General features: G+C 47.7%; 1 protein-coding gene across 1 annotated transcript in view; it reads left to right on the top strand.

The window, feature by feature from the left end:
* Positions 1-24,950, top strand: part of cables2b (Cdk5 and Abl enzyme substrate 2b) — a 91,735-nt gene that overhangs the window by 31,458 nt on the left and 35,327 nt on the right. The window contains exons 2-3 of the mRNA XM_031804089.1: positions 7,865-7,960; positions 12,962-13,039. Of these exons, the coding sequence (XP_031659949.1) occupies positions 7,865-7,960; positions 12,962-13,039 (174 nt within the window). The remainder of the gene's footprint in view (positions 1-7,864; positions 7,961-12,961; positions 13,040-24,950) is intronic.

Below are 24,950 nucleotides of genomic sequence, written 5' to 3'. Positions count from 1 at the left end.
GAGAGAGAGAGAGAGAGACGACAGAGATGAGAGAGGGGTAAGTTGCTAGCTAGCGTTAAACATATCTTATTAAAGTTAATATATATATAATATTACTAATATTATTAACTAGCTTGTCCTGCGTTGCATCTAATCAATGCGGTGCCTGTTAATTTATCATCCAATCACAGCCTACTTCAACTTCGCCAAACGGGGGATGATTTAACAAAAGCGCATTGCTGAAAATGTAAACAGCAATATTTAGACTTAGGGTTGCCACCCGTTCGATAAAATACTGAACTTCTAAAGGAGTTTCCGGACTTGACCATATTAATGACCTAAGGCTCGAATTTCTGTGTGTTTATTATCATGAAGTTTATTATTTGATATTTGATAGAGCAGTCTGACTGAGCAGTGGTAGGCAGCAGCAGGCTCGTAAGCATTTATTCAAACAGCACTTTCCTGCATTTGCCAGCAGCTCTTAGCAATGCTTGAAGCACAGCTCTGTTTATGACTTCAAGCCTATCAACCTCCCGAGATTAGGCTGGCAATACTATAGTATCTATAAGAATATCCAATAGTTAAAGGTATATGAAATACAAATGGTATAGAGAGAAATAGTCCTATAATTCCTATAATAACTACAACCTAAAACTTCTTACCTGGGAATATTGAAGACTCATGTTAAAAGGAACAACCAGCTTTCATATGTTCTCATGTTCTGAGCAAGGAACTGAAACGTTAGATTTCTTACATGGCACATATTGCACTTTACTTTCTTCTCCCAACACTTTGTTTTTGCATTATTTAAACCAAATTGAAAATGTTTCATTATTTATTTGAGACTAAATAGATTTTATTTATGTATTATACGAAGTTAAAATAAAAGTGTTCATTGTTCATTCAGTATTGTTGTAATTGTCATTATTACAAATATATATATATATATATAATTATACTATTTGTATTCATTTGTATCACTGTCAATTACATACTTTTATTTTCAAGGTAAACCGCAAATTCCATGATTGTGCCTAATCCTTATTGTGGCTAGCTTCACAACATATAAACGGGTCGAGCCTCACTAGCCAGGTGAAGTTAGCTGGCTGCTTATAACGTTCGCTTTGGGCAACAGGGTTAATTAGCTGGCTAGCTATTTATTTTCCTGAACTGAAGTTCAATTTTAGTAGGCAAACAACAACTGGCAACCTAGCTAATACTGACTCCCAAGGATTCCTAAATCATTTCTAAGAATAATGAAAATTACTGCAGTTTCTACTGGTCATTGTTTTCAGGCTCGTTGTATTGGTGTTAGCTAGGTACCGTGCTAAAGCTAGCTAGCTACCCCAGAAGTTGCGGTCGTTGAACAAATGATGCTTTATTACCAACGTGGTATTGTAAACATCGTTCATTGCCGGTGTTTGTTTGCAGACTTTTTTGTACAGCAAAGACCCAAACGGCGTTCCACAGTATGTTGTGAAGCTAATAGCAGTGATGCTATTACTGTGTAAGTCCAGTAGGGCAACATCTGAAAAATACTTGGTCACTTGGTTCCTACATCAGAAGAGAGGATGTGTCGTGTCTTTGGCTATGCCGGACTTTGATATGACCTGCTATTCTATAAAATCCTTTCTCCGTAATTCATATTACCTGATTGAGCTAATCATGTAAATGTAATTAACTAGAGAGTCGGGGCACCACGAAATAATATTTATAGAGCTGTTATCTTCCGAATAAACTCTTAAAGACCTAGTAATATTTTACATCAATAGCAGTCAATATTAATCGTCACCTTAATTCAGTCTCATCTGAAAGTTGTAAATCTTCACGAACCCTGGCTAACAAGTTGAATCAGCAATACAAAATTGGGTTTAATTATTTATTTACTAAATACCTTACTAATCACACATAATTACATATACAAAGAATGAATCATACCTTGATTACAAATTACGTCATAAAGGAAAACGTCCCTAGCGGGCGGAACAGATATGACAGCTGGTTACACAAAGAAAAGGGGCTGGGTTTGAGTGAAAGAGCGGGAAGACTGAGGAACAAAGGGAGAAGCGATGTCTCTATCGTAAATACACTATCTTATGCATTCTAAATTACCGCCCATTTGGAAAAGGATAATGCAATAAATATTTACTCTGAGCTGCGCTTCGGTAGGTTGGTGGTAGATGGAAGGCCGTGTTGCCAAACCGAGTCCTTTGTGCTTTGAAGAATGTCTCTGGTGGTCAATTGGATACGTTGTAGTAACGTCGTTGTGTGATAGACAGGATACTCTCTCTTTTCTTTCCTAGCCATCGTTTGCAGCTGCTGTTGCTAACTCAACGGCTAGGAGGTATCACTTCTGTAGTGAATAAGAGTTCAAAGTTCATACCATTCGCAGCCAAAGCTCACGCTGATGTTGGCTTAGTTCTGTAGTTGACATGTTAGTCCTTTTAATGCAGAGGCTGCAGACCTCACGTACTTGGAACAGGAGGTTATATTGTCGTCAAGGGCTTATACAGTGGAGGAAGAAGGGCGTGTTTCACAGTCTACAGCCCATGTCTCTTCACAGGGGCGGGCCACTGATTGAGCAGAGCCCTAACCTTATGAAAACCCAAATCTCTCATTTGGAAGCTAAAATTACATTTAATCTTTTCACCAATAATTTTATATTCAAACATTTAAATTGAACAACAATTCCATGTGAATCTGATAACTCTGATGTGTAGACTTTCCACTGTAGAGTTTATGTCATCTTATCATTGATGAGAATGTCTCAGATGACAACCGAACTGACATCATATTCTTTAAGTACCAACGCATATGTTCAATTGGTCGGATTACCAAAATATAGTTAATTTCCCCCCACATACTGATGGTCCCAGAATCTCTATGTTAACCAAGGGGTTTTCAAATTTCACATCAGTAGGGTAGAGAGAGGAAAAGGGGGGGAAGAGGTATTTATGACTGTCATAAACGTACCCCCCAGGCCAACGTCATGACAGTAGTGTGTACCAGTGCTCGACCAGTCGGCGAAAACCAACATCATCCACGACAGAGAACAGTTGATTGTCAAGAGGAATGAATTTCGCCTTTGAGTTGTCTCGCTGAAATGTTGTTACTCTTTCAAATGACTGCTGGACTTGTTGACTGCTCGATCCACACAGCAGACATTGTGGGCCAGGTTAGGAATGCTGTGTTGCACGTGTTGAGCAAAATTTTACGTCATTATGTCATGTACCTACGTTATATAGGTATGCACGCGTAGCTTTAACATCGCCGTTAAACTAGACACCGGGCCGATACCGCATTTTAGCTATATCGTCCGATTCTGATGTGTTCACCGATATATAGTGCATCTCTATTGTCCTCCTGTCCACACGAACGTTACAAAGCAGTAATAAGAGAGCTGCTGCCTCAAGCTACCCAGCAGTAATAAGAGAGCTGCGCTTCAAGCTACCCAGCAGTAATAAGAGAGCTGCTGCCTCAAGCTATCCCAGCAGTATAAGAGAGCTGCTGCCTCAAGCTACCCAGAGTAATAAGAGAGCTGCTGCCTCAACTACCCAGCAGTAATAAGAGAGCTGCTGCCTCAAGCTACCAGCAGTAATAAGAGAGCTGCTGCTCAAGCTACCCAGCAGTAATAAGAGAGCTGCTGCTCAAGACAATACCCCAGCAGTAATAAGAGAGCTGCTGCCTCAAGCTACCCAGCAGTAATAAGAGAGCTGCTGCCTCAAAGCTACCCAGCAGTAATAAGAGAGCTGCTGCCTCAAGCTACCCAGCAGTAATAAGAGAGCTGCTGCCTCAAGCTACCCAGCAGTAATAAGAGAGCTGCTGCCTCAAGCTACCCAGCAGTAATAGAGAGCTGCTGCCTCAAGCCTACCCAGCAGTAATAAGAGAGCTGCTGCCTCAAGCTACCCAGCAGTAATAAGGAGAGCTGCTGCCTCAAGCTACCCAGCAGTAATAAGAGAGCTGCTGCCTCAAGCTACCCAGCAGTAATAAGAGAGCTGCTGCCTCAAGCTACCCAGCAGTAATAGAAGAGCTGCTGCCTCAAGCTACCCAGCAGTAATAAGAGAGCTGCTGCCTCAAGCTACCCAGCAGTATAAGAGAGCTGCTGCCTCAAGCTACCCAGCAGTAATAAGAGAGCTGCTGCCTCAAGCTACCCAGCAGTAATAAGAGAGCTGCTGCTCAAGCTACCCAGCAGAGAATAAGAGAGCTTGCTGCCTCAAGCTACCCAGCAGTATAAGAGAGCTGCTGCCTCAAGCTACCCAGCAGTAATAAGAGAGCTGCTGCCCTCAAGCTACCAGCAGTAATAAGAGAGCTGCTGCCTCAAGCTACCCAGCAGTAATAAGAGAGCTGCTGCCTCAGCTTACCCAGCAGTAATAAGAGAGCTGCTGCCTCAAGCTACCCAGCAGTAATAAGAGAGCTGCTGCCTCAAGCTACCCAGCAGTAACTAAGAGAGCTGCTGCCTCAAGCTACCCAGCAGTAATAAGAGAGCTGCTGCCTCAAGCTACCCAGCAGTAATAAGAGAGCTGCTGCCTCAAGCTACCCAGCAGTAATAAGAGAGCTGCTGCCTCAAGCTACCCAGCAGTAATAAGAGAGCTGCTGCCTCAAGCTACCCAGCAGTAATAAGAGAGCTGCTGCCTCAAGCTACCCAGCAGTAATAAGAGAGCTGCTGCCTCAAGCTACCAGCAGTAATAAGAGAGCTGCTGCTTCAAGCTACCCAGCAGTAATAAGAGGAGTGCCTCCTATTTCAATGTTCTTTTTTTCTCACATCTGCAAGTAGAGAGATAAATATCTGGTTTGAGTCTCTCCCTCTCTCCCCTGCATTTAGACTAAACGCAGGACCCAAAAACCACCAGACAATACTGGTTAGGAGAATGAGAGGGAGAGGGGAATGAGAGGAGAGAGGGATGAGGGGAGGGATGGAGATGGGTGGAAGAGTTGGGGAGGATAGAGAGAGAGAGGGGGGAAGATAGAGCGTGAGGGGGGAGGATAGAGCGTGAGGGGGGAGGATGGAGAGTGAGGGGGCAGGATGGAGAGCGAGGGGAGGATGAGGGGGAAGGATGGAGAGAGGGAAGGATGGAGAGAGAGGGGAGGATAGAGAGAGAGGGGAGGATAGAGAGAGAGGGGAGGATAGAGAGAGGGGAGGATAGAGAGAGGGGAGGATAGAGAGAGAGGATGATGGAGAGAGAGGAGGATGGAGAGAGAGGGGAGATGGAGAGAGGGATGGAGGATGGAGAGAGGGAGGGGAGGATGGCGAGAGAAAGGGGAGGATGGCGAGAGAGAGGGGAGGATGGCGAGAGAGAGGGGAGGATGGCGAGAGAGAGGGGAGGATGGAGAGAGAGAGGGGAGGATGGAGAGAGGATGGAGAGAGAGGGGAGGATGGAGAGAGGATAGAGGATGGAGAGAGGATAGAGGATGGAGAGAGGGAGTGGAGGATGGAGAGAGAGAGAGGGATGGAGAGAGGGGGAGGGAGAAAAGAGGGGAGGATGGAGAGAGAGAGGGGAGGATGGAGTGAGAGGGGGGGAGGATGGAGAGAGAGGGGGGGAGAGAGAGAGAGAGAGAGAGAGAGAGAGAGAGAGAGAGGGGAGGATGGAGAGAGAGAGGGGAGGATGGGAGAGAGGATGGAGTATGGAGAGAGAGGAGGATGGAGAGAGAGAGGGGAGGATGGAGAGAGAGAGGGGAGGATGGGGAGAGAGAGAGGGGAGGATGGAGAGAGAGGGGGAGGATGGAGAGAGAGAGAGGGGGGAGGATGGAGAGAGAGACACAGAGATGTGCACTGTCTCTACTATTCTTATTCAACTTCAGTTGAGACGATAATCACTGTGACATCACTGTGACATCAGCATCCTCAGCACTGCCACAGATTTCTACTCAAATCTAAACTTTTCCCACTCAGCGTTTTCTTATCCACTTACGCGGCTCTTATGTGGTTTGAATTATGGCAATAAACAGAGTCCTTGTCTATAGGCCCCAGATACACTACACAGTATGTGGACAGCTGCTCATCCAACATCTCATTTCAAAATCATGGGCATTAATATGGAGTTGGTCCCCTGTTTGCTGCTATAACAGCCTCAACTCTTCTGGGAAGGCTTTCCACTAGATGTTGGAACATTGCTGCTATAACAGCCTCCACTCTTCTGGGAAGGCTTTCCACTAGATGTTGGAACATTGCTGCTATAACAGCCTCCACTCTTCTGGGAAGGCTTTCCACTAGATGTTGGAACATTGCTGCTATAACAGCCTCCACTCTTCGGGGAAGGCTTTCCACTAGATGTTGGTACATTGCTGCTATAACAGCCTCCACTCTTCTGGGAAGGCTTTCCACTAGATGTTGGAACATTGCTGCAGGGGGACTTGCTTCCATTCAGCCACAAGATCATTAGTGAGGCCGGGCACTGATGTTGGGCGATTAGTCCTGGCTCGCAGTCGGCGTTCCAATTCATCCCAATGGTGTTCAGTGGAGTTGAGGTCAGGGGCTCTGTGCAGGCCAGTCAAGTTCTTCCACACTCGATCTCGACAAACCATTTCTGTATGGACCTCTCTTTGTGCACGGGGGCGTTGTCATGCTGAAACAGAAATTTCTCCAAACTGTTTTCACAAAGTTTGAAGACCAGTATCGTCTAGTATATCATTGTGTGCTGTAGTGTTAAGATTTCCCTTAAGTGGAACTAAAGGGCCTGAACCGTGACAAAAAGCCCCCCAGTTTGTCTACGGAGATTGCATGGCTCAACTTTATACACCACAGGTTGACTTCTCCCTCCAGGGAACACAGTGATCACAGGTTGACTTCTCCCTCCAGGAAACACACAGTGACCACAGGTTGACTTCTCCCTCCAGGAAACACACAGTGACCACAGGTTGACTTCTCCCTCCAGGAAACACACAGTGACCACAGGTTGACTTCTCCCTCCAGGAAACACACAGTGACCACAGGTTGACTTCTCCCTCCAGGAAACACACAGTGATCACAGGTTGACTGTCCCTGATCGCTGCATACGTTTCATCACAGTCACAAAGGCTTGGATTCAGCCAATGTCATTAGCAGTTTTGTTTACTGTGATGATTGGTGACTATTGGGACTGGAAACTGGGGAGTCGCTTGTCTGGGTTTCATGACTAACTGTACTTCTCTCTCTCTCTCCTTCCCTCTCTTCTCCCTCCTTCCATCTCTCTCTCTCTCTCTCTCTCTCCTCTCTTCCTCCTTCCCTTCCTCTCCCTCTCTCCCTCCTTCCTCCCTCTCTCTCCCTCCTTCCCTCTCTCTCGTCTCCCTCCTTCCCTCTCTCCCTCCTTCCCTCCCTCTCTCTCCCTCCTTCCCTCTCTCCCTCCTTCCCTCCCTCTATCTCCCTCCTTCCCTCTCTCTCGTCTCCCTCCTTCCCTCTCTCCCTCCTCCCTCCCTCTCTCTTCCCTCCTTCCCCTTCTCCCCTCCTTCCTCCCTCTCTCTCCTCCCCTCTCCCTCTCCTCTCCTCCTTCCCTCCCTCTCTCTCCCTCCTCCTTCCCTCTCTCTCGTCTCCCTCCTTCCTCTCTCCCTCCTTCCTCTCTCTCGTCTCCCTCCCTCCTTCCCTCTCTCTCTCTCCCTCCTTCCCTTCCTCTCCCTCTCTCCCTCCTTCCTCTCCCTCTCCTCCCTCCTTCCCTCCCTCTCTCTCCCTCCTTCCCTCCCTCTCTCTCCCTCCTTCGCTCCCTCTCTCTCCCTCCTTCCCTCCCTCTCCCTCCCTCCTTCGCTCCCTCACTCTCCCTCCTTCCCTCCCTCTCTCTCCCTCCTTCCCTCTCTCTTTCCTTCCTCTCTACTTCTCTCTTTATCCCTCCCTCCTTCCCTCTCTCTTGCCTCCCTCCTTCCCTATCTTGCTTTCCTCCCCCTCATCACTCCCACTCCCCCTTCCTCCCCCTTCCAGTCGGACTCGTAACCTGTCGGGCTCTCCCAGACCTCGCCCTGTGAAGAAGGTCCACTTCATCAAGAACATGAGACAGTACGACACGCGGGGCAGCAGGTGTGAACAGCGGCACTTCCTGAAGCACTTCCTCGTTCTCCCACAGAACTTCCTGTGTTTGAAAGAAGAGATGAGAGAGGTTTTGATGAGGACTTATAGATATTATTTATATATACATATATACGCTGCAGTACAATTCATTAACATGATCCAAATCTACTGTAACTCTCACACAGTACGCCTTTAATACCAATGAGGAATATACATGTAACTGACAAAATTCACAGACACTATAATCACAGACACTAGAGAAGCTTTAACCAAGTTTAACTCTTCCCAAAGGGAACAGTTGTACAGCTGTAATTCAGACAACCCAACATTTCTCCCATCACAGATATACAGTGGGGCAAAAAAAGGATTTTGTCAGCCACCAATTGTGCAAGTTCTCCTACTTAAAAAAGATGAGAGAGGCCTGTAATTTTCATCATAGGTACACTTCAACTATGACAGACAAAATGAGAAGAAAGAAATCCAGAAAATCACATTGTAGGATTTTTAATGAATTTATTTGCAAATTATGGTGGAAAATAAGTATTATATATAGATGATTGTCCTGGAATGGTCTCCCATCTCCACAGAGGAACTCTATAGCTCTGTCAGAGTGACCATCGGGTTCTTGGTCACCCCCCTGACCATGGCCCTTCTCCCCCGAATACTCAGTTTGGCCAGGCTGCCACATCTGGGAAGAGTCTTGGTGGTTCCAAACTTCTTCCATTTAAGAATGGTGGACGCCACCTTCAAACCTTACATCTTATGGTTCCACAGGAAAAGGCTAGTAAACCCTTATTACTCCCTTCAGGGGATCTGACCTGACCTCCTGACCTCAGCCCCTCCTTCACCTAGTCCACAGATGTCCATCTGTCTCCCCTATAGCAATCCTTTGATCTCCTCCCGTCCACGCAGCACATTCCACAGCCACTCTGTCTTTCTATAGATCTCACTCCTTAATATACTACGCATCTCATCTATCATATCTTTAATATCTCAATGTTCAAAATGTCAAATCCAACAGTGCTTCTCTGGGCTGTGTGCTTAGGATCGTCGTTCTGTTGGAAGGTGAACCTTCGCCCCCAGTCTGAGGTCCTGAGTGCTCTGAAGCAGGTTTTCATCAAGGATTGCTCTGTACTTCGCTCCGTTCATCTTTCCCTCGATCCTGACTAGCCTCCCAGTCCCTGCTGTTGAAAAACATCCCCACAGCATGATGCTGCCACCACCATGCTTCACCGAAGGGATGGTGCCAGGTTTCCTCCAGTCGTGACACTTTGCATTCAGGCCAGAGTTCAATCTTGGTTTCATCAGACCAGAGAATCTTGTTTCTCATGGTCTGAGAGTTTTTAGGTGCCTTTTGGCAAACTCCAAGCAGGCTGTCATGTGCTTTTTACTGAGGAGTTGCTTCCATCTGACCACACTCTACCATAACGGCCTGATTGGTGGAGTACTGCAGAGATGATTGTCCTGGAATGGTCTCCCATCTCCACAGAGGAACTCTAGAGCTCTGTCAGAGTGACCATCGGGTTCTTGGTCACCCCCCTGACCATGGCCCTTCTCCCCCGAATACTCAGTTTGGCCAGGCTGCCACATCTGGGAAGAGTCTTGGTGGTTCCAAACTTCTTCCATTTAAGAATGGTGGACGCCACTGTGTTCTTGGGAACCTTCAATGCTGCAGACATTTTAGGCTACCCTTCACCAGATCTGTGCCTCGATACCATCCTGTCTCGGAGCTCTACGGACAATTCCTTCGACCTCATGGATTGGTTTTTGCTCTGACATGAGCTGTCAACTGTGGGAAATGATATAGAAAGATGTGTGCCTTCCCAAATCATGTCCAATCAATTGAATTTACCACAGGTGGACTCTAGTCAAGTTGTAGAAACATGTCGAGGATGATCAAAGGAAACAGGAAGTACCTGAGCTCAATGTTGAGTCTCATAGCAAAGTGTCTGAATACTTATTTAAATAAGGTATATACTGATTTGTATTTTTTATACATTTGCAAACATTTCTAAAAACCTGTTTCCGTTATGTGTGTAGATTGCTGAGGAAAAATATTTATTTAATGAACTTTAGAATAAGGCTGTAACTTAACAAAATGTGGAAAAAGTCAAGGGGGTCTGAATACTTTTCTGAATGCACTGAGAGCGAGAGGGAGAAGGACCCCTTTTCTGAATGCACTGAGAGCGAGAGGGAGAAGGACCCCTTTTCTGAATGCACTGAGAGCGAGAGGGAGAAGGACCCCTTTTCTGAATGCACTGAGAGCGAGAGGGAGAAGGACCCCTTTTCTGAATCCATTTCTGAATGCACTGAGAGCGAGAGGGAGAAGGACCCCTTTTCTGAATCCATTTCTGAATGCACTGAGAGCGAGAGGGAGAAGGACCCCTTTTCTGAATCCATTTCTGAATGTACTGAGAGCGAGAGGGAGAAGGACCCCTTTTCTGAATCCATTTCTGAATGCACTGAGAGCGAGAGGGACAAGGACCCCTTTTCTGAATCCATTTCTGAATGCACTGAGAGCGAGAGGGACAAGGACCCCTTTTCTGAATCCATTTCTGAATGCACTGAGAGCGAGAGGGACAAGGACCCCTTTTCTGAATCCATTTCTGGATGCACTGAGAGCGAGAGGGACAAGGACCCCTTTTGGTCATTAGTCTTGGAGTTTGTCGTTGGTGGGACAGTATTCACAATGCCATGGCTCCCTGGGATGTTCCCACAAGAGATAAGAAGACCACCTGCCTGCTCCGCCACCTTCACTAGTACTGTGACTTTTCATTGAAGCAATGCCCTTGACTCAATGTTATTATTCGAGCTGCAAAAAGCCCTAGTGAATAAACGAGCCGTGAGAATCCAGATCTGGCTCTTCTCCAGAGAAGGAGTCAACATGTTTATTCTAGGCCCATTTAGCATTGTTTTACTTTTTCAGTTAGACTCTTTCCCATGCATGCTGGGCCTGAGTCGGAGTTGGTTTCTCCACTTGAGATAGTGAGTTAGGTTGCATCCGAAATGGAACCATGTTCCCTAAATGCTAGCAGCATACCACCCTGCATACCACCTTGCATACCACCCTGCATACCACCCTGCATACCACCCTGCATACCACCTTGCATACCACCCTGCATACCACCTTGCATACCACCCAGCATACCACCCAGCATTCCACCCTGCATACCACCCAGCATACCACCCAGCATACCACCCTGCATACCACCCAGCATACCACCCAGCATACCACCCTACATACCACCCTGCATACCACCCTGCATACCACCCTGCATACCACCCAGCATACCACCCAGCATACCACCCTGCATACCACCCTGCATACCACCCTGCATACCACCCCTGGCTTGCTTTTGAAGCTAAGCAGGGTCGGTCCTGGTCAGCAGCATACCACCCTGCATACCACTGGCTTGCTTCTGAAGCTAAGCAGGGTTGGTCCTGGTCAGTCCCTGGATGGGAGACCAGATGTTGCTGGAAGTGGTGTTGGAGGGCCAGTAGGAGGCACTCTTTCCTCTGGTATAAAAAATGCCCCACTGCCCTATGTAGGGTGCCGTCTTTCGGATGGGACATTAAACGGGTGTCCTGACTCTCTGAGGTCATTAAAGATCCCATGCCACTTATTGTAAGAGTAGGGGTGGGATCTTTAATGACCTCAGAGAGTCAGGACACCCGTTTAATGTCCCATCCGAAAGACGGCACCCTACATAGGGCAGTGGGGCATTTTTTATACCAGAGGAAAGAGTGCCTCCTACTGGCCCTCCAACACCACTTCCAGCAACATCTGGTCTCCCATCCAGGGACTGACCAGGACCAACCCTGCTTAGCTTCAGAAGCAAGCCAGTGGTATGCAGGGTGGTATGCTGCTAACCCCGGTGTCCTGGCTAAATTTCCAATCTGGCCCTCAAACCATCACGGTCACCTAATAATCCCCAGTTAACAATTGGCTCATTCATCCCCCTCCTCTCCCCTGTAACTATTCCCTAGGTCGTTGCTGCAAATAAGAACGTGTTCTCAGTCAACTTACCTGGTAAAATAACGGATTTAAAAAAAGTAGGGCACTACTTTTGACCAGGGCACTTAGGGAATAGGCTACCATTGGGACGTAGATAGAGGCAGGTCCAGAGGGGTCAAATGTAGTGCACTGTGCAGGGGATTCCTCTCCATTTGTGACACGGTCCTAGTAAAGTCATGACTGTGTATATCCTAGGGCAGCTCTGGTTCTGAGAATAATGACTAAAGCACAACTTTCCTTTTTTTTTTCCGCTGTGAGAGAAGTCGTTGTTGCTGTTTTGAACATGTTCTCTCTTTAAATGGTAGTTAGTGTCTTTAACTTCCCCTCATTAAAAAGATAGGTGAAACAGAAAGCCTTATAGAGTAGCACTGTGTAACGTTAGCTGTTGGCTGTTGGCTGTTGAACGTTGGCTGTTGGCTGTTGAATGTTGCCTGTTGGCTGTTGAATGTTGCCTGTTGAATGTTGGCTGTTGGCTGTTGAATGTTGGCTGTTGAATGTTGAATGTTGGCTGTTGGCTGTTGGCTGTTGAATGTTGGCTGTTGAACGTTGGCTGTTGGCTGTTGAACGTTGGCTGTTGAATGTTGGCTGTTGGCTGTTGAACGTTGGCTGTTGAAGTTGGCTGTTGAATGTTGAATGTTGGCTGTTGAATGGCCGGGCTCGAACCAGGGTCCCTCTGCACACATCAACAGTCACCCTCGAAGCATCATTACCCATCGCGCCACAAAAGCCTCTGCCCTTGCAGAGCAAGGGGAACAACTACTTCAAGGCGTCAGAGAGAGTGACGTCACCGATTGAAACGCTATTAGCGCGCACCACTGCTAACTAGCTAGCCATTTCACATCGGTTACACATACATCCTCTTTGATAATGTTAGTTGTAGGCTAATAGACAGTAAGCAAATGTCTTCGATGAAATATCTCTGTTGCTCTCTTACTCTATCTGTCTGTCTGTTTCTCTCCCTTCATCCCTCTCTGACGTGGCTGATGTGTCTCCAGGATCGTGTTGATCTGTGCCAAGCGTTCTCTGTTTGCGGTGTTCTCAGTGTTGCCCTATGGAGAGAGCGTTCACCTCAGGTACAGTACAACTTATTCCCTTCACACTATTGCTGATTCAGCGTGTCACGTTTAGTCATGTGTTGCTTCCTCGCACCGTTAAATTGGCCCACCCACTGGGGAGCCTGGGCCCACCCACTGGGAAGCCTGGGCCCACCCACTGGGGAGCCTGGGCCCACCCACTGGGGAGCCTGGGCCCACGAGATGGGAAACCTGGGCTCACCCACTGGGGAGCCTGGGCCCACCCACTGGGGAGCCTGGGCCCACCCACTGGGGAGCCTGGGCCCACCCACTGGGGAGCCTGGGCCCACCCACTGGGGAGCCTGGGCCCACCAGATGGGAAACCCGGGCCCACCCACTGGGGAGCCTGGGCCCGCCCACTGGGGAGCCTGGGCCCGCCCACTGGGAAGCCTGGGCCCGCCCACTGGGGAGCCTGGGCCCGCCCACTGGGAAGCCTGGGCCCACCAGATGGGAAACCCGGGCCCACCCACTGGGGAGCCTGGGCCCACCCACTGGGGAGCCTGGGCCCACCCAATCAGATGCTCTTTATTTGTCAGTGTTCCAAACGGGACATTGTTTGTCTTTTTACCTAAAAAAGTAAACACCATCAGATAGATAGCAGTGCACTGGAATGACATTCACTCTCATGGGATGGGTGGCCAAAAATAATTAACTGAAAGCCACACCTCAGATAAGTTACAAATTTAACCCCATTGAGGCATAAGTCACTGCTTCTATGGTTATATGCATGTCTTTCCCGAGGACTGTGAGCTCTCGTTCTCCGCGGCCGACGTGAGTAAGACATTTAAACGTGTTAACCCTCGCAGGGCTGCCGGCCCAGACAGCATCCCCAGCCGCGTCCTCAGAGCATGCACAGACCAGCTGGCTAGTGTGTTTATGGACATATTCAATCTCTCGCTATCCCAGTCTGCTGTTCCCACATGCTTCAAGATGGCCACCATTGTTCCTCAACCAAAGAAAGCTAAGGTAACTGAACCTAAATGACTCACGTAGCAGTTACCTCTGTCATCATAAGGTGCTTTGAGAGACTAGTCAAGGATCATATCACCTCCACCCTACCTGACACCCTAGACCCACTGCAATTTGCGTACCGCCCCAATAGATTCACGGATGACGCAATCGCACTGCACACTGCCCTATCCCAGAGGAATACCTATGTAAGATTGCTGTTCATTGACTATAGCTCAGCATTCAACACCATAGTACCCTCCAAGCTCATGATTAAGCTTGAGGCCCTGGGTCTGAACCCCACCCTGTGCAACTGGGTCCTGGACTTCCTGACGGGCCACCCTCAGGTGGTGAAGGTAGGCAACAACACCTCTGCCTCACTGATTCTCAACACAGGAGCCCCACAAGGGTGCATGCTCAGCCCCCTCCTGTCCTGTTCACCCAGGACTGCATTGCCACGCACCTCTCCAACTCAATCATCAAGTTTGCAGACAACACAACAGTGGTAGGCCTGATTACCAACAATGACGAAACAGCCGACAGGGAGGTGGTGAGAGCCCTGGGAGTGTGGTGTCAGGAGAATAACCTCTCACTCAATGTCGACAAAACAAAGGAGCTGATCGTGGACTTCAGGACACAGCAGAGGGAGCAGCCCCCATCCACATCAACGGGACAGCGGTGGAGAAGGTGAAAAGCTTCAAGTTCCTCGGCGTACACATCACTGACAATCTGAAATGGTCCACCCACACAGGAGGCTGAAGAAATTCGACTTGTCACCTATAACCCTCACACACCTTTACAGATGCACCATTAAGAGCATCCTGTCAAGCTGTATCACCGCCTGGTACAGCAACTGCAACCACAGGGCTCTCTAGAGGTTGGTGTGGTCAGCCCAACTCATCACCGGGGGCACACTGCCTGGACATCTACAGCACCCGATGTCACAGGATGGCCAAAAAGATCATCATGGACATCAACCACCTGCGCCACAGACTGTTCACCCTGCTACCATCCAGAAGGCGGCAGGCAGCCTAGTGGTTAGAGCGTTGGACTTGTAACCGAAAGATTGCAAGATCAAATCCCGGAGCTGACAAGGTAAAAATCTGTAATTCTGCCCCTGAACAGGCAGTTAACCCACTGTTCCCAGGCCGCCATTGAAAATAAGAATTTGTTCTTAACTGATTTGCCTAGTTAAATAAAGGTTAAATAAAAAATGTCAGTACAGGTTCATCAAAGCTGGGACAGAGAGACTGAAAAACAGCTTCTATCTCAAGGCCATCAGACTGCTAAATAGCCATCATTAGCCGGCCTCCACCCAGTTCCCTGAACTTAGTCACTGTCACTAGCGGCAACCTCCCGGTTACTCATCCCTGTACATAGACATGGTACACTAGTCACTTTAGTAATGGAGCACTGGTCCCTTTAGTAATGGAACACTGGTCCCTTTGGTAATGGAACACTGGTCCCTTTGGTAGTGGAACACTGGTCCCTTCAGTAATGGAACACTGGTCCCTTTGGTAGTGGAACACTGGTCCCTTCAGTAATGGAACACAGGTCCCTTCAGTAATGGAACACAGGTCCCTTTGGTAGTGGAACACTGGTCCCTTCAGTAATGGAACACTGGTCCCTTTGGTAGTGGAACACTGGTCTCTTCAGTAATGGAACACTGGTCCCTTTGGTAGTGGAACACTGGTCCCTTTGGTAGTGGAACACTGGTCCCTTTAGTAGTGGAACACTGGTCCCTTTGGTAGTGGAACACTGGTCCCTTTAGTAGTGGAACACTGGTCCCTTTGGTAGTGGAACACTGGTCCCTTTAGTAGTGGAACACTGGTCCCTTTGGTAGTGGAACACTGGTCCCTTTGGTAGTGGAACACTGGTCCCTTTAGTAGTGGAACACTGGTCCCTTTGGTAGCGTTTACATACGGTTCTACTCATTTCATATGTATATACTGTATTCTAGTCAAGTCCATCCTATTCAACTATTGCTGTACATATACTATTCTATCCATGTATTCTACAGATATACTACATATTCTACTCATACTACATATTCTATCCATGTATTCTACACATATACTACATATTATATCCACATACTGTCAATAATGTCTATACATCCCATATATATACAGTGGGGCAAAAAAGTATTTAGTCAGCCACCAATTGTGCAAGTTCTCCCACTTAAAAAGATGAGAGAGGAATACGTCATGCTGTTTTTATCAGGTTCTTGCACATCTGTGACATTTTGTTGTGTGACAAAACTGCACATTTTAGAGTGGCCTTTTATTGTCCCCAGCACAAGGTGCACCTGTGTAATGATCATGCTGTTTTTATCAGGTTCTTGATAAGCCACATGTCAGGTGGATGAATTATCTTGGCAATGGAGAAATGCTGACTAAAGAGGATGTAAACACATTTGTTGCACATTTTAGAGTGGCCTTTTATTGTCCCCAGCACAAGGTGCACCTGTGTAATGATCATGCTGTTTTTATCAGGTTCTTGATAAGCCACATGTCAGGTGGATGAATTATCTTGGCAATGGGAGAAATGCTGACTAAAGAGGATGTAAACACATTTGTTGCACATTTTAGAGAAATGATTTATATTATTTTGCTGCATTTGGAACATTTCTGGGATGTTGCTCCTGCGGAATTATTATTATAATTATGGAATTATAATTATTATGGAATTATGGCTCAACCAATTTCTATCTATGGTGCTGCTGCAGAGGCTAAAAATGAACAGCTGTAATGCTTCCTGTATGACTGTGTGAGTCATGAATGCATCCAGAAACTGTTTTGTCATCTACCCTGCAGTCCCACGTTCTGTGTGTCACAGAAGAGCTAGAGGTCCTTCTTCTTCTCTCTCGGTCCTCCTGTCAAGTAAATAACTGTCGGTCTCACGGTAATTGACCGTTAATTAACATAAACACATTTAGCATCTCCTGGCTTCCACACACAGCCTACAAGCCACTGATGACCTTTGGAACATCTACATTGTAAAAAAAAGTCTAATAAATCCTTGTAATACAGCCTAAACCATCACAATAAATCCATTATTTATTTTAGACAGGTCTAAAGAAACATGATATGAAGAAAATAATCTATTTCAGAAGAACAGAATAGCACACTCAGAGTTGTCCTTATGTTAGGTCCTGATTATGGTTAATGTCATGTGGCTGTGGGCTACGACTAGTTCATTGAGCAGACAAGATTTGCTTAGAATTCCGTGGCATTATTTTATAGTATGAAGAATACAATTGAACAAAGCTGAATAAAATATACATTTTTTCTCCAAGCGATTTGAGGGAGTGCGGCACATGCGGCTATTTCTGTTGTTGAGAGATTAAACAAAGAAATAGGTCCTCCTATATGCTTCATTTTGTAACGGCCGTCGGTGGTAGAAGGTGAGGACCAAAGTGCAGTACTTGTTCATGTTATTTATGTCAACTGAACAACATCTAACAAAGAAACAAAACAATAAGCACAACCGAAACAGCTCCGTCACAACACACACTAAACAGAAAGTATAATCACCCACAACTAACAGGGGGAAAACAGGCTGCCTAAGTATGGTTCTCAATCTGAGACAACAACTACCCACAACTAACAGGGGGAAAACAGGCTGCCTAAGTATGGTTCTCAATCAGAGACAACAACTACCCACAACTAACAGGGGGAAAACAGGCTGCCTAAGTATGGTTCTCAATCAGAGACAACGACTACCCACAACTAACAGGGGGAAAACAGGCTGCCTAAGTATGGTTCTCAATCAGAGACAACAACTACCTACAACTAACAGGGGGAAAACAGGCTGCCTAAGTATGGTTCTCAATCAGAGACAACAACTACCTACAACTAACAGGGGGAAAACAGGCTGCCTAAGTATGGTTCTCAATCAGAGACAACGACTACCCACAACTAACAGGGGGAAAACAGGCTGCCTAAGTATGGTTCTCAATCAGAGACAACGACTTCCCACAACTAACAGGGGGAAAACAGGCTGCCTAAGTATGGTTCTCAATCAGGGACAACGGTGGCAACGGTCCCCTTTGTGTGGCCGTACTGCCCCCTAAAATACATCCCCTTTGTGTGGTCGTAATGCCCCATAAAATACATCCCCTTTGTGTGGCCTTAATGCCCCCTAAAATACATCCCCTTTGTGTGGCCGTAATGCCCCCTAAAATACATCCCCTTTGTGTGGCCGTAATGCCCCCTAAAATACATCCCCTTTGTGTGGCCGTAATGCCCCCTAAAATACATCCCCTTTGTGTGGTCGTAATGCCCCCTAAAATACATCCCCTTTGTGTGGCCGTAATGCCCCCTAAAATACATCCCCTTTGTGTGGCCTTAATGCCCACTAAAAAAATTAATGCCTTTTGCAGCCAGTGGCCGTTGTGCCCTTTTCCCTGAGGGCTGCGTTGGGCCCTTTTCCCTGAGGGCTGTGTTGGGCCCTTTTCCCTGAGTGCTGCGTTGGGCCCTTTTCCCTGAGGGCTGCGTTGGGCCCTTTTCCCTGAGGGCTGCGTTGTGCCCTTTTCCCTGAGTGCTGCGCACTCTGAAGCACCTCTCACTCACATGGTTCTCCATCACGTGATCAGGTTTTTGTCACAGGCTACAAGTGAAGACCGACACATCGGGGACGCAACTGCGTGCGCCCTTATCCAATTCCGAAGGTGCATACTGAAGATATTGGAACTACTCAGCAAGATGAGTAGGCCTAACGAACAGGCAAAGCACAAGCCTATGTCAATCTACTATTCCCCCATAGTACAAAAGTCAACCTATTCTATTCTGTGTGAGAAATAAATATTCCAAACATAGTCTGGGACAGTTGTGGGATGCGATAGATCACAAATTAATTCAACCACGAGAGTAAAAAAACAAACATGTTTTTATGCAACGAGGCTGACGCAACAGATCAGAAGGTTTAGCTTAAAATGTTGGTCAGGCTCTTTCTTCACATTGTAAGTGTAGCAATGTGGCTATAAGCACGAATGTTCCATTAACGGGAAAACACCATCATCAAAAGTGACCGCAAATGCGGATTATGTAACCCTTTTATCATATAAGTGCATTTTTATGGTGAAAATGATCTTCCCCAAACTGCTTATGTTAGGCTCTACACACCTTGTGGATGAATGTGAATTCATGTGGATTCATTTTAAGACGTTATTTGGCCACTTTAGTTGTGATACAAATCTTATCAAAACAATATAGGTCTGTGAGCTAGGCTACATGAGGTGAGGAGAGGAGAGAGGACATGGTGTTAGGAGAGGAGAGGAAAGAGGACATGGTGTTTAGGAGGGGAGAGAGGACATGGTGTTTAGGAGAGGAGAGGAAAGAGGACATGGTGTTTAGGAGAGGAGAGAGGACATGGTGTTTAGGAGAGGAGAGAGGACATGGTGTTTAGGAGAGGAGAGAGGACATGGTGTTTAGGAGAGGTGAGAGGACATAGTGTTTAGGAGAGGAGAGAGGACATGGTGTTTAGGAGAGGAGAGAGGACATGGTGTTTAGGAGAGGAGAGAGGACATGGTGTTTAGGAGAGGAGGAAAGGGGACATGGTGTTTAGGAGAGGTGAGAGGACATAGTGTTTAGGAGGGGAGAGAGGAGAGAGGAGAGAGGACATGGTGTTTAGGAGGGGAGAGAGGAGAGAGGACATGGTGTTTAGGAGAGGAAAGAGGACATGGTGTTTAGGAGAGGAGAGAGGACATGGTGTTTAGGAGAGGAGAGAGGACATGGTATTTAGGAGGGGAGAGAGGACATGGTGTTTAGGAGAGGACATGGTGTTTAGGAGAGGAGAGAGGACATGGTGTTTAGGAGAGGAGAGAGGACATGGTGTTTAGGAGAGGAGAGAGGACATGGTGTTTAGGGGGGAGAGAGGACATGGTGTTTAGGAGAGGAGAGAGGACATGGTGTTTAGGAGAGGAGAGAGGACATGGTATTTAGGAGGGGAGAGAGGACATGGTGTTTAGGAGAGGAGAGAGGACATGGTGTTTAGGAGGGGAGAGAGGACATGGTGTTTAGGAGAGGAGAGAGGACATGGTGTTTAGGAGAGGAGAGAGGACATGGTGTTTAGGAGAGGAGAGAGGACATGGTGTTTAGGGGGGGAGAGAGGACATGGTGTTTAGGGGGGGAGAGAGAGGACATGGTGTTTAGGAGAGTAGAGAGGACATGGTGTTTAGGAGAAGAGAGAGGACATGGTGTTTAGGGGGGGAGAGAGGACATGGTGTTTAGGGGGGGAGAGAGGACATGGTGTTTAGGAGAGGAGAGAGGACATGGTGTTTAGGAGAGGAGAGAGGACATGGTGTTTAGGAGGGGAGAGGAGAGGACATAGTGTTTAGGAGGGGAGAGAGGACATGGTGTTTAGGAGAGGTGAGAGGACATAGTGTTTAGGAGGGGAGAGAGGACATGGTGTTTAGGAGAGGTGAGAGGACAAAGTGTTTAGGAGGGGAGAGAGGAGAGAGGACATGGTGTTTAGGAGAGGTGAGAGGACATAGTGTTTAGGAGGGGGAGAGAGGAGAGAGGACATGGTGTTTAGGAGAGGAGAGAGGACATGGTGTTTAGGAGAGGAGAGAGAGAGAGAGGACATGGTGTTTAGGAGGGGAGAGAGGAGAGAGGACATGGTGTTTAGGAGGGGAGAGAGGAGAGAGGACATGGTTGTTTAGGAGGGGAGAGAGGAGAGAGGACATGGTGTTTAGGAGGGGAGAGAGGACATGGTGTTGGAGAGAGGACATGGTGTTTAGGAGAGGAGAGAGGACATGGTGTTTAGGAGAGGAGAGAGTACATGGTGTGTTTAGGAGAGGTGAGAGGACATAGTGTTTAGGAGGGGAGAGAGGAGAGAGGACATGGTGTTTGGGAGAGGAGAGAGGACATGGTGTTTGGGAGAGGAGAGAGGACATGGTGTTTAGGAGAGGAGAGAGGACATGGTGTTTAGGAGAGGAGAGAGGACATGGTGTTTAGGAGAGGAGAGAGGACATGGTGTTTAGGAGAGGTGAGAGGACATGGTGTTTAGGAGAGGAGAGAGGACATGGTGTTTAGGAGGGAGAGAGGACATGGTGTTTTAGGAGAGGAGAGAGGACATGGTGTTTAGGGGAGGAGAGAGGACATGGTGTTTTAGGAGAGGACATGGTGTTTAGGAGAGGAGAGAGGACATGGTGTTTAGGAGAGGAGAGAGGAGAGAGGACATGGTGTTTAGAGAGGAGAGAGGACATGGTGTTAGGGGGGAGAGAGGACATGGTGTTTAGGAGAGGAGAGAGGACATGGTGTTTAGGAGAGGAGAGAGGACATGGTATTTAGGAGGGGAGAGAGGACATGGTGTTTAGGAGAGGAGAGAGGACATGGTGTTTAGGAGGGGAGATAGGACATGGTGTTTAGGAGAGGAGAGAGGAATGGTTGTTTAGGAGAGGAGAGAGGACATGGTGTTTAGGAGAGGAGAGAGGACATGGTGTTTAGGGGGGAGAGAGGACATGGTGTTTAGGGGGGGGAGAGAGGAAATGGTGTTTAGGAGAGTAGAGAGGAATGGTGTTAGGAGAAGAGAGAGGAACATGGTGTTTAGGGGGGGAGAGAGGACATGGTGTTTAGGGGGGGGAGAGAGGACATGGTGTTTAGGGGGGGAGAGAGGACATGGTGTTTAGAGAAGAGAGAGGACATGGTGTTTAGGAGAGGAGAGAGGACATGGTGTTTAGGAGGGGAGAGAGGACATAGTGTTTAGGAGGGGAGAGATGACATGGTGTTTAGGAGAGGTGAGAGGACATAGTGTTTAGGAGGGAGAGAGGACATGGTGTTTAGGAGAGGTGAGAGGACAAAGTGTTTAGGAGGGGAGAGAGGAGAGAGGACATGGGTGTTTAGGAGAGGTGAGAGGACATAGTGTTTAGGAGGGGAGAGAGGAGAGAGGACATGGTGTTTTAGGAGAGGAGAGAGGACATGGTGTTTAGGAGAGGAGAGAGGAGAGAGGACATGGTGTTTAGGAGGGGAGAGAGGAGAGAGGACATGGTGTTTAGGAGGGGAGAGAGGAGAGAGGACATGGTGTTTAGGAGGGGAGAGAGGAGAGAGGACATGGTGTTTAGGAGGGGAGAGAGGACATGGTGTTGGAGAGAGGACATGGTGTTTAGGAGAGGAGAGAGGACATGGTGTTTAGGAGAGGAGAGAGTACATGGTGTTTAGGAGAGGTGAGAGGACATAGTGTTTAGGAGGGGAGAGAGGAGAGAGGACATGGTGTTTGGGAGAGGAGAGAGGACATGGTGTTTGGGAGAGGAGAGAGGACATGGTGTTTAGGAGAGGAGAGAGGACATGGTGTTTAGGAGAGGAGAGAGGACATGGTGTTTAGGAGAGGAGAGAGGACATGGTGTTTAGGAGAGGTGAGAGGACATGGTGTTTAGGAGAGGAGAGAGGACATGGTGTTTAGGAGGGGAGAGAGGACATGGTGTTTAGGAGAGGAGAGAGGACATGGTGTTTAGGGGAGGAGAGAGGAATGGTGTTGGAGAGGAGAGAGGACATGGTGTTGGAGAGAGGACATGGTGTTTAGGGGGGAGAGAGGACAATGGTGTTTAGGGGGGAGAGAGGACATGGTGTTTAGGAGAGGAGAGAGGACATGGTGTTGGAGAGAGGACATGGTGTTTAGGGGGGAGAGAGGACATGGTGTTTAGGAGAGGAGAGAGGACATGGTGTTTAGGAGAGGAGAGAGGACATGGTGTTTTAGGAGAGGAGAGAGGACATGGTGTTTAGGAGAGGAGAGAGGGCATGGTGTTTAGGAGAGGAGAGAGGACATGGTGTTTAGGAGAGGAGAGAGGACATGGTGTTTAGGAGGGGAGAGAGGAGAGAGGACATGGTGTTTGGGAGAGGAGAGAGGACATGGTGTTTAGGAGGGGAGAGAGGAGAGAGGACATGGTGTTTAGGAGGGGAGAGAGGAGAGAGGACATGGTATTTAGGAGAGGAGAGAGGACATGGTGTTTAGGAGAGGAAAGAGGACATGGTGTTTAGGAGAGGAGAGAGGAGAGAGGACATGGTATTTAGGAGAGGAGAGAGGACATGGTGTTTATGAGAGGAAAGAGGACATGGTGTTTAGGAGAGGAGAGAGGACATGGTGTTTTAGGAGGGGAGAGAGGAGAGAGGACATGGTGTTTGGGAGAGGTGAGAGGACATAGTGTTTAGGAGGGGAGAGAGGAGAGAGGACATGGTGGTTTAGGAGAGGTGAGAGGACATAGTGTTTAGTAGGGGAGAGAGGAGAGAGGACATGGTGTTTGGGAGAGGAGAGAGGAGAGAGGACATGGTGTTTAGGAGAGGAGAGAGGTGAGAGGACATGGTGTTTAGGAGAGGAGAGAGGACATGGTGTTTAGGAGGGGAGAGAGGACATGGTGTTTAGGAGAGGAGAGAGGACATGGTGTTTAGGGGGGGAGAGAGGACATGGTGTTTAGGAGAGGAGAGAGGACATGGTGTTTAGGGGGAGAGAGGACATGGTGTTTAGGGGGGGAGAGAGGACATGGTGTTTAGGAGAGGAGAGAGAACATGGTGTTTAGGAGAGGAGATGGTGTTTAGGAGAAGATAGGACATGGTGTTTAGGAGAGGAGAGAGGAGAGAGGACATGGTGTTTAGGAGAGGAAAGAGGACATGGTGTTTAGGAGAGGAAAGAGGACATGGTGTTTGGGAGAGGACAGAGGACATGGTGTTTAGGAGAGGAGAGAGGAGATAGGACATGGTGTTTAGGAGAGGAGAGAGGACATGGTGTTTAGGAGGGGAGAGAGGACATGGTGTTTAGGAGAGGAGAGAGGACATGGTGTTTAGGAGAGGAGAGAGAGGACATGGTGTTTAGGAGGGGAGAGAGGAGAGAGGACATGGTGTTTAGGAGAGGAGAGAGGACATAGTGTTTAGGAGAGGAGAGAGAGGACATGGTGTTTAGGAGGGGAGAGAGGACTCAACTCCCAGACAGTAATTTGGGGACGAGGGAGGCAGACGTAGGACAAAGGGTTCCATTTTGGAAGCTGACTAGTCTAAAACCTCTCCACTTTTTACAGTTTAGTCATTTAGCTTTCAGTAGTGAGTGAATACATCTTCATACTGGTCCCCCGTGGGAATCGAACCCACAACCCTGGCGTTGCAAGTGCCATGCTCTACCAGCTGAGCTACATGGAACAACTTCTAAGTTCTTCACAATCTACAGACATGGTTCAGGCTGTCATAACTCCAAACTTAATTTAACAACCATACACTCCCTCCTGTGTCTAGAACTATCTCTCTGTCTCTCTCCTGTGTCTAGAACTATCTCTCTGTCTCTCTCCTGTGTCTAGAACTATCTCTCTGTCTCTCTCCTGTGTCTAGAACTATCTCTCTGTCTCTCTCCTGTGTCTAGAACTATCTCTCTGTCTCTCTCCTGTGTCTAGAACTATATCTCTGTCTCTCTCCTGTGTCTAGAACTATCTCTCTGTCTCTCTCCTGTGTCTAGAACTATCTCTCTGTCTCTCTCCTGTGTCTAGAACTATCTCTCTGTCTCTCTCCTGTGTCTAGAACTATCTCTCTGTCTCTCTCCTGTGTCTAGAAACTATCTCTCTGTCTCTCTCTCCCTGTGTCTGGAACTATCTCTCTGTCTCTGGACACTATCTCTCTGTCGTGGAGCTCTCCTCTCCTTTTACTTACTGTGAATGGCATGGGGCTGATGAGGCTCTGAAGCTCTAAAATCATAATATATATATATATTCTCTCTCTCTCTCTCTCTCTCTGTCTCTCTCTTCTCTCTGTCTCTCTCTCTCTGTCTCTCTGTCTCCTCTCTCTCTCTCTCTGTCTCTCTCTCTCTCTCTCTCTCTCTGTCTCTCTGTCTCTCTCTCTCTCTGTCTCTGTCTCTCTCTCTCTCTCTCTCTCTCTGCTCTCTCTCTCTCTCTCTCTCTCCTCTCTCTCTGTCTCTCTCTCTCTCTGTCTCTCTCTCTCTCTCTCTCTCTCTCTCTCTTCTCTCTCTGTCTCTCCTCTCTGTCTCT

Source organism: Oncorhynchus kisutch, linkage group LG24, assembly GCF_002021735.2.
Source record: "Oncorhynchus kisutch isolate 150728-3 linkage group LG24, Okis_V2, whole genome shotgun sequence".
In the NCBI taxonomy this organism is placed as follows: Eukaryota; Metazoa; Chordata; class Actinopteri; order Salmoniformes; family Salmonidae; genus Oncorhynchus; species Oncorhynchus kisutch.
This window is presented reverse-complemented; position numbering and strand designations above follow the sequence as displayed.